Genomic DNA, 10,647 nt, shown 5'->3' with positions numbered 1-10,647 from the left:
TGTTAAAGAAGAGAGTGCACTTCCTTTTTGGAGTACACACTGGGATATTTACAGATGATGAGAAATTTATGTTTTCCTTAGGATGACATCAAGAAGGTAAAGTAAATCTATCTATACTATAATAACAAGCTTTAAAATTTGGTGCTGTTAGTCTTTCTAGGTTATATTCTTGGAAAAGATATAAATATTAAAATATAAGATAAACGTTATTTTCTCATACAGTCAAAAATATTAAAGGAAATTTATTCTTTCTCCAAGAGTCTGCTGTCTAGGTATTTATAGAAAAAGGAACACAAGCCAGGAGCAGTGGCTCACACCTATAATCCCAGCACTTTGGGAGGCTGAGGTGGGTGGATCATGAGGTCAGGAGTTCAAGACCCACCTGGCGAAGGTGGTGAAACCCCATCTCTACTAAAAAATACAAAAATTAGCTGGGTGTGGTGGCGGGCACCTGTAATCCCAGCTACTTAGGAGGCTGAGGCAGGAGAATCACTTGAACCTAGGAGGCGGAAGTTGTGGTGAGCCAATATTGTACCACTGCACTCTAGCCCGGGCAACAGAGCGAGACTCCGTCTCAAACAACAAACAAACAAACAAACAAACACATATGTCACATTTAATTAACTTTATATGGTAAACTCAAATAGTATAAAACCATTTAAGTTTTTATGAATAAAATATTTGATAAAAGATTAATCCATTTAGATAAATAGATAGCTAAATCAAGTTAAAAAGGCAAAACAGTGGCTACACACACATCACGTTATTCCCATCTGGGGAAACCCTGAGTTAGTCCATGCTTGCTTGCTGGCTATACAAATCAAGGGTCCAAAAACTCTGGGCATCAGGTAAAATCTGTCTCACAGCCTGTTTTGGTATGGCCCAGGAGCTTAGAATGGTTTTAATATTTTAAAATATTTGACAAATATCAAAAGGAGAATAATCTTCGGCGACATTTGGAAATCATATGAAATTCTAATATCAGTGTCTGTAGTTTTACTGGAATACAGCTATGCACATTTATTTACTGTTTTTGTAAATAAAGTTTTATTGGAGTCATCCATCATTTGCATATAGTCTATGGCTACTTTCAACTTAGAACAGCAGAGATGAGTAATTGTAACAGAAAGTGTATGGCCTGAAAAACCTAAAATATTTATCTCCTGGCCCTCTACAAAAAAAGTTTGTTAACCTTGATGAAAAAACTGAGTCCTGGAGGTATGAAGTGTCCGATCTAAACTTCCACAGCTTTTGAAGGCAGCATCACCATGCAAATCTAGGTCTTCTAAATCTAGGTATCCTTTGGGTGTGGTTTTTTTCCTATGTTTTTGCCCCTTGAAAAAATGATTTCTATTTACATAGTGTCTGTTTTATTTCTGGCATTGTTGCACATACTTGTATTATTCTTTTAATTGTCATAACAACCTGTAGGACAGGTACTATAATTATCCCCCATTTTATATGTGGGGAAGTTGTGGCATATAATTTATTAAGGAATTTAACCAAAGACCTATATGAGTAAGAGACAGAGCTGGGTTGGGGACCCAGGTGGCCTGACTTAAATGTTGCACACTGCTCTGTCTCCTTCAGTAAGGGAACCACAAAGCTAGTGAAAGAGAAACCATTGAGTGGTTCAGTGGTTCTAACCCCTGTCATTCCTCTTTTGAGCTTTGGGGGCACAATGATACAGAGTTGATCATTCTGCTATCTTAAGCCTGAAGTGAACTTGGATTAGGAAAAGCGGCTCCCAGTTACCCTTAAAATCAAAGACTGTGACAGTATATGATCAGAAATCCTTACACTAGAAACATACAATTTTTATTTGTCAATTAAAATAAAAAGAAGTTCCTGGGGGAGGTGCTGTCTTGTTTTTGTCATTGAGCCTTGATCCTTGCTTTGTGGTTTTTCATTGCATTGCCCTACAAGAAGGTTTGAGAAGGAGTAACAACATTACTGCAAGTTAGCACTGCAAGAAGGCTTCTTTGGGAGCCTGGGAAACCTTACCTGACGTTTCACTGGGGTCAGGAGCAGAGGAAGAGGCTCCTCCAAAGAACAACGGCACAAGACTAGCTCACAATATGCAACAGGTCCCTGTGGCACTTTCTCACCGTGGCCTGCACATGCAGTCTCATGACCAATTGGAAGAGGTGTTTATTCACTGTTTTTTTTCCAAACAGACGTATCAGTGCTTTATAGAAAAGCAGGGTTAATACGTAACTTTGGGACTTTTGCTTTACTAACTGAGAAATCTGACAAAATTTTTTTTTATGGGGATGGAGTTGGGAAGAATGAATTGAAGAAAGTGGCAGCAAAAGAAGAGTTACTTTTCTCCCAGAGGACTCTGCCCGTGCCATACGGCACTGTGTGGGGAGCTGCGGCTTGGCTGTCCAATGGACGTTCAATCAGGATAAGGCTGTCCACTGGATGTTCAATCAGGATAAGGCTGTCCACTGGATGTTCAATCAGGATAAGGCTGTCCACTGGATGTTCAATCAGGAGGGGTTGGCAAATTATAGTCTGCAGGCCAAATCCAGGCTGCTCTCTCTTTGTAAATAAAGTGTTTTTGGAACACAGCCATGTACATTTGTTTCCTGTTTTTGTCAATAAAGTCAGAGCCCATCCATTCCTATACATGTTGTCTATGGCCGCCTTTATGCTACAGAGGCAGAGATGAGTAGTTGTGACAGAGATCCTTAAGACCTCACAAGTGTAAAATATTTCTTTCTTTCTTTCTTTCTTTCTTTTTTTTTTGAGATGGAGTTTTGCTCTTGTTGCCCTGGCTGGAGTACAATGGTCCGGTCTTGGCTCACTCCAACCTCCACCTCCCGGGTTCAAGTGAGTCTCCTGCCTCAGCCTCCGGAGTAGCTGGGATTACAGGCGCCTGCCACCATGCCTGGCTAATTTTTGTATTTTTAGTAGAGATGGGGTCTTACCATGTTGGCCAGGCTGGTCTCAAATTCCTGACCTTAGGTGATCCACCCGCCTCGGCCTCCCAAAATGCTGGGATTACAGACGTGAGCCACCACACCTGGCTCACAAGTGTAAAATATTTCTAATATGGCCCTTTAGAGAAAAATTTTGCTGACTTCTGGATATAATGGAAGACTGATTTGCCATCATGGAATATTTCTTTGTTGGAGACTACCGGCTGCATATGTCACATAGCAATACAGAGCTGACTTTAAAATGTTGGGGAAAATGTCTTCTCAACTATTCTCTAAATTTTATGAATAGCCATTAAAGTTTCTTTTTTAAAATTTCCAGAATGAAAGTCTACTCAGACTACTGAGTCACTATGGCAAAGCCTGGAAATGGGTATTTTTTAAAGGTACCTAGTAATCAGGTACTTTGGAGAAACACTAGCCTGGAACATACCAAGCCTTCACAACATACATATCGAGTTGTACTGAGAAATCGGTATTACATAATTGTGACAATAGTCTGTGGTAGGAGTGTATTACTGATCATAATTCAGAAGCAAGGCTAGAGCTCAGTATGTGAAAAACTCCTTGAATATTATTGAAAATAACTTTCCAAATAACTGTAAAAACACATTTGTTGCTGAAAAGAATAAAATAAAAATTATACATTATTGCCACCCCCAAGAAACATACTGTTAATCTGTTTATATATTGATGCAGAAACACATCCTTTCTGGATTGAATTTATATAATTCTATTAAATTCTTAAAATACCATGTAGTTATTTTGGGTTTAGTTATGGGAAGGGATTTCACTTGGATTTCAGATTTGTTACTCTCTTGAAAGTGTTTGGATAAAGAGCCAAGAAACACATCGTTGCTCATATGGGAACAGAGGAGCTGGTAAATATTAATTGTGACTGTGAAAACCTTGAATTTATGTTATCAGATTCAGAAAGAGAACATTTAGACAATTTAGACATATTCTTTTTGTTCCTTTCTCATTGTTGTCAAATTATCTTTTAATGAAATCTTTGTCTTTGTAGCCCTTTACCAACTGGGCATCTACCACACCTCTCTTGATGTCATTTTTAATGTCATGAGGATGTAGCTGTCAATGCTGCAGCTCACACAGTGGGCAATTCCAAGGTTCACTTTAATGATTCCAGAGAGTTCTGTGGATAAAGATCTATGCTGTGTTGGTCAGGAGCTGTTGACATTATCATAGAAGGCAGTATTTCCATTGTGTTTAACTGTCTCTTTCTATCTCTGTATGGTTCCTTGAGAGCCTGATGGTCAGTGCAGAAAAGGAAGGTGCTACTTCATCCCTATCCATTCTAACTGTCAGTTTCACTAGAATTTGGCCACTTCCAGTCACCAATTGCTTTGGCAATGTCTGTCACCACAAGCTTTTCTGAAGGCAGACCCGGGGGGCCAATTTGAGAGACAGCACAGATGTGGTATCTGCTTTCCCATCAGCACACATAAGATGCAGAACTTTGATTTTCTTGGGGTGGAACTTGGGTGTCATGATAAAGATGGCTAGTGTCAGATGAACCTGGATGCTGGACCACTGAAGAAAGTGATACTTTTGTCTCCTCCAAACAAAAGCTGAGAGTCGGACTTATTCTTAACTGAAAATTTCAATTAAAATTTTTTTTTTTTGAGACAGAATCTCACTCTGTCGCCCAGGCTAGAGTGCAGTAGGGCGCAATCTTGGCTCACTGCAAGCTCCGCCTCCCCGGTTCACGCCATTCTCTTGTCTCAGCCTCCCAAGTAACTGGGATTACAGGCACCTGCCACCATGCCCAGCTAATTTTTTGTATTTTTAGTAGAGACTGGGTTTCACCGTGTTAGCTTGGATGGTCTCGATCTCCTGACCTTGTGATCTGCCTGCCTCGGCCTCCCAAAGTGCTGGGATTACAGGCGTGAGCCACCACGCCCGGCCAATTAAATCTTTGCTATAGAGTGCATCCTGGTGTAGTGGAAGCAGCTTGAACTAATAATTAGAAAATCTGGATTGTATCTGGGTTCTTAATTCTCTTATGGTCATTCATCCTCAAGCCTGTTATTTGAATTGTCTGTGCCTCAGTTTGCTCATCTGTCAAATTGGGATGGCAATACTGACCATGACTATTGTGTAGGATCTTCTGGAAGATTAAAATGAGATCATGAATAAGAAATTCACTTTGATAAATTATAATGCATTAGTAAGTTTTATTATAACCATAAAATAATATTAAAACAGTAATATTAATTCCTGAAAAGAATAATCTAATATGTGAATGTTTTAATTATTTGAGTCTATACAGCTGTATTGTTTATATATCGTAACAAATTAGCCTTCCATTCATTAGATTAAGAAAACCTGCTGAGTCCTTTTACTTGTGTATTTAATACCTTTTGAGCAGTTTTAGATTTACAGAAAAAAACAGAGTGAAATGTACGTTAATTCCCATGTATTTCCTCATCTCTCTAACCCCTAATTAACATCTTTGCTACAATTAATGAACCAATATTGATACATTATTATTCATTATTAGTCCATAGTTTGCATTAGGGTTCACTCTGTGTTGTACATTCTATGAGTTTTGACAATTGTGTAATGACGTGTATCTACCGTTACAGTCTCATACAGAATAGTTTCATTGCCCTAAAAATCCCCAAGCTCCACCTTGGGGATAAAAAAGGAATTTATCCTTCCTTTTTCTCTTCCTGAATCCCTGGCAACCACTGATCTTTTTACAGTATCCACAATTTTGCCTTTTCTAGAATGTCATGTTGTTGGAATTATACAGCATGTAGCCTTTTAAGATTAGCTTCTTTCATTTAGTAATATGCACCTAAGTACTTCCATATCTTTTTGTGGCTTGATAGTTTTTCTTTTTATCCCTGAATGATATTCCATTGTCAGGATATGCCAGGATTTATTTACCTGTTGAAGAACAACTTGGTTGCTTCTAAGTTTTGGCAATTATGGATAAACCTGCTATAAACATCTGTATGCGGGTTTTGGGGAAATAACAAGGAGTGTGATTTGTGAGTCACGTGGTAAAAGTATGTTTGCTTTTGTAAGAAGCTGCCCAACTGTTTACTAAAGTGGGATGTACTCTTATGTTTTCATTCCCACCAGCATGGAATGAAAGTTCTTGTTGCTCCACAGCCTCACCAACATTTGATGTTGTCAGTATTTTGAATTTGGATTATTCTAATAGGTGTATAGTGGTATTTCATTGTTGTCTTAGTTTGCAATTCCCTAATGACATATGATGTTGATCATCTTTTCATATGCTTACTTGCCATCTGTATATTTTCTGTAGCGAGATATCTTTCAGATCTTTTGCCCATTTTTTGATTGAGTTGTTTTTCTGTTGTTGAATTTTAAGAGTTCATTGTATATTTTGGATGCCAGTCCTTCATCTGATATGTGTTTTGCAGATTTTCTTCCAGTCTGTGGCTGTCTTTGCCTTCTCCTAATATTTATTTCACTTATTTAACCTCAAAATCACAATCCAATTATTTTTAAGTACCAGTGACATCCAGGTTTACAGTTTTTAAAAAGGTTGACAAATCCTAATGCTCCATTCTTATTTACCATTGACTCCTTTTGTGGTTGGTTGCATTTGAAGAATGAATCAAGTCATCAAGCCCAACACGGGCTCAACCTCAAACCTCACATTCTTAACCAGGATCATCGCTGCTATCATTTGAGAGTCAGCTTGTGGCCTGTCCAAGTTGGCTGGGTCTGGCTGAGCTGATTGGAGCGGCCGACATTTTTGCTGACTGGAGTCATGCTATCTTTGCCAGTTTGCTGGAATAGACACAGACACCGATTGGGTCACGCTGAAGACATTCCTGTCTTGTGAAGCAAGTCTGTTTGTATTTTAAGTTTGCCAGGACTAATGAATTAAAACATTTGGACTCTCCACAACTTGCTGTTTATCAATGCCTCTGACAGGAGGAGGGTTTTCTTTTGCTCTTGCTTTTTCTAGAAACATGACAACATCCTGGCTGTTAGAGAGGCAAGGAAAGGAGAGAGGGGTTGTGGAGGGAAGCAGAAGGGAAGGGAAGGGAGGTCCCGTGGGACGCTGGGGTCTGGGGCAGAGCAGGTAGCAGCGTGCTGCCCTGACAGCTGTCTCCACTCCTCAGATTGTCAGTGGCTGCTATGCAGCAGGTGCAGCCTGCTCTCTCACTGAGTCTCTACTCCACAAAGGCAACGACTGGCCAAGGCAGTGGCTGGCTCTGGGTTACACAAGTGCAGACACTCAACTAAGTGAGGTAAGCCAACAGGTGTGAAAACTGAACTAAATGCTCGGATCACCAGCAACTTAACCAAAGCTCTGTTACAGCTTGTAGCCGAGAGAAGGAACCTGTGGTTCATTTCCCCAGACGGTGTGATGAAAAGGCAAGTTGGTGTAGGGGTTCTTGTGGTCAATGTTGTGTGGAACTCAAAGTCTACTCAGTCTTGCCACCATCCTTTCACAGGTAGACAGATGTTCTCCATTGAGCAGACGGGAGGGACTCTAATTAGCTGTGTTTATTAATTCCATTTCCTGTAGCTGGAAACCATACCAGAGGACTATTTACAAAATCCTTGAGGTAAATTTCTACCTCTTGTGCTTGATTTCTTGGTGCGGGAAAGTGTTGGGAGATTTAGCCTAAAGAGGAGTACAACTTTCCATCCTTAGATGTTATGCTAAAGTGATTCGGTGATTGTACAATGCATAACAGTAAAACTTTTCTTTTTAGCTAAAATGTTAAGGGAATTTTAATAGTTTCTTCTGCTGAATTTGAGATAATCCATGCCATTCCCTAAGTGGCTAACAAAATGCTTGATTCTAAGCAGATAAGACTGGACAGAAGAGTGGCAGAGTTAAGATAAAATAAATCCTGAATCAAATAACAGATATTTTATATTACCCTTTTTTAAAATTATATGTTTCATGTTACTGTTTCTTTCTAACTTAGAATTACATGATATGGACAGTGGAGAGCTTTTTGGTGCATTGCTACTTGTAGTGCTAAATAAACGGGTCAAATTATGATTCTAACTAGATGATAAACAGTTGCTGGTTTTTCTCCAAAGCTATACTAGGGTTTTAATATAAGCCTGATCTTTTTTCATATGCTGGGTAAGATGATTCCATATGTATGTATGTCTAAATATACATGTGTATATATATGTATTGGCTTTGGCTCTATAAATACTTTTAAAAACAAAATTCAGTGTTCTGGACACTATTTTTAGATAGAGGAAAGTTATGGGAAAAAGTCAGAAACCGTGCTGTGAGAAAATGTCCTGCTAAGCATTTCCCAGAATCACTTTAAGGATGGCTAAAGAGATTATTTATACTTTGCCATTTTTAGAGATATTTCCCTTAAAATATCATTCAGGTTTTTTGGTTTACTGTCTACATGAGAAGGAAAGTAGAGGGTTTAGGGGAGGCAGGACTAAAAATAGAAAAGTTAAATATATGTTTTTAAATAACAGAGATATCATGTATTTGTAACTATCTTTTCCTAGTTCCCTGTAGACATCAAATTATCAAATATCTTGGTTAAAATATATTTGGGCTAAATTCTCTGATTATAATCAGAAATATTCATGTGTTTTTGCCTATTCCATTTTATCTGCAGGATGTTTTTTTCCCTTCATTCTACCTTAGTTAATTAATTAAATGATGATTTGATAGGTGGAGTAGAATATCTATAGGATATTTTTGAGTCTTGTCTTTTGCTTTTATAGATTAAGATGTGCAACCTTAGAAATGTTTGATAGGCTTACAGGTAATCAGATATTTAAAGCACATGATATTCGTAATATAACAGATATTTTAAAGTGGCTTTTGGTATTCTTTATTTACTTATTATTTTTTTTAGACAAGTCTCACTCTGTCGCCCAGGCAGGAGTGCAGTGGTGTGATCTCGGTTAACTGCAACCTCTGCCTGCTGAGTTCAACCGATTTTCTTGCCTCAACCTCCCAAGTAGCTGGGATTACAGGTGCCTGCCACCACGCCCCACTAATTTTTATACTTTTAGTAGAGACAGGGTTTCCTCATGTTGGCCAAGTGGGTCTTGAACTCCTGACCTCAAGTGATCCTCCCACCTCGGCCTCCCAAAGTGTTGAGATTACAGGCGTGAGACACCACACCCAGCGACTTTTGGTATTCTTTAAATGATTCCATGAAACTCATTCTTTACCACTCTCAGATTAATAATTCAGATTTAATTTGGGCTTTTGAACACGAAAAGCTAGTCTAATTTGAAGCCATCTGATACCTTATTAAGACTATATCTCTTTTTATCCTCCTCAGTTGAAAGTAAAATACTTTATATGACCTTAATGGGGCAGGATTGAACTGGTCAGTATGAAAGGATTCTGAGCAAGTAAGACAGGTAGAGATATTTCCAATATTTCATTCATTCTAGATGTATATTGCAAAAGCAATTTTTTCTTGAGCCAAGAAAAAAAAAGATTTAAATGGGGCAGGCAAATACTTTTGACGTAGAAAAAGAAAGCTCAAAACTAGGAGTATCTTTAGAATAAGCAGATAATGCTTACTAAGCTTAATAACTTCACCTGTAATTTCCAAGGGCCTCAGAGTATTTAGGGGGATGATGCTGGATAAAGTGACAATGGCTCTCTCTTGCTGTCACAGCTGGAAGACCCAGGAGAAGGCAGAGGCTCAGGTGCCCACATGATCAGCACAGCCAGGGTACCTGCTGACAAGCCTGTACGCATCGCCTTTAGCCTCAATGACGCCTCAGGTATACTCTGCTCTGGAAGAAGCGTTGTCTCCCTCGTACCCCACCTTTCCAGCATCTTTTCCAATACCACGCCTCTGTGGGAAATTTAAAGTTGCATGCTCGCATGACCTGATGATGGGGAATTTCATCATGATATTTCATCATGCATCGTTAGATGGTGGCTTCCAGAAATGCCTCTAGTGATGCTTTCCTCCACCTTGAGTCCTTGGGTCATTTAAACTCATTTTTTTTTTCTCCTCCCTCCTCATTCTAGCTTTCTTTTAGAATAAAATTCATTGAGCTATAACAATTTCTAACAATAGCAAAGTGTGTTATTGTTAAAACTGCATGAGGAAACATTTATTAGGAGCTGGCAGTTGGTTAGGTAATATGAAAATATCACTGTTCCGTTTCCAGCAACATTTGCTAAAGCCTAAGTTTGAAATGCTGGTTTCTCACTGGTGCTCCTACACTTCTGGCTAAATCAACAGACTTCAGCAGGAATGATGAATGGGACAGGTGAGGAGGAGCCTCTCTAAATAGTAAGGTCTGAGGTGAAACTGCCATACTTAGAGCCCTTCGTCATGGCTCCCCTCAGTGACCTCTTAACACACATATTGAATTGCACCCCTTTTGAACAAAGGACCTCATGTGGTGGGAGGTCACAGTGCTGAGGAAAGGAAGGCTTGGCTCTCTTCCACTGGCGCCCACCATTGCTCTTAGCTTAATGTCATCTGTTAAAATCACATGCTTAAACAACATTACCATTTAAACTTTGGGTCTTTCGAGGACTCTGTCTCTCTCTGTTCCTATAACGCCCATGTAGGGATGATGCTTTAAAAAGTAATGATTGGCCAAGCACGGTGGCTAACGACTGTAATCCCAGCACTTTGGGAGGCCAAGGCAGGAGGATCCGTTGAGCCCAGGAGTTTTGAGACTAGCCTGGGCAACACAGGGAGACCTCATTTCTATTAAAAAA

At 39.3% G+C, this 10,647-nt stretch overlaps 1 protein-coding gene across 2 annotated transcripts in view; it reads left to right on the top strand.

Moving 5' to 3' along the window:
* The first annotated feature begins 6,918 nt into the window (after window positions 1-6,918).
* Window positions 6,919-10,647, top strand: part of MAP3K7CL (MAP3K7 C-terminal like) — a 44,678-nt gene continuing 40,949 nt past the window's right edge. Inside the window, exons 1-2 of one of the 2 annotated variants that reach the window (XM_015133060.3) lie at window positions 6,919-7,198; window positions 9,581-9,689. In XM_015133060.3, coding sequence (XP_014988546.1) covers window positions 9,620-9,689 — 70 coding nt within the window. In that variant the 5' untranslated portion in view covers window positions 6,919-7,198; window positions 9,581-9,619. The remainder of the gene's footprint in view (window positions 7,199-9,580; window positions 9,690-10,647) is intronic. The other variant, XM_015133062.3, reaches the window with a different exon arrangement.

Source organism: Macaca mulatta, chromosome 3, assembly GCF_049350105.2.
Source record: "Macaca mulatta isolate MMU2019108-1 chromosome 3, T2T-MMU8v2.0, whole genome shotgun sequence".
NCBI lineage: Eukaryota > Metazoa > Chordata > Mammalia > Primates > Cercopithecidae > Macaca > Macaca mulatta.
Note: the sequence above shows the minus strand (reverse complement) of the source record. Positions and strands in the feature narration are given on the sequence as shown.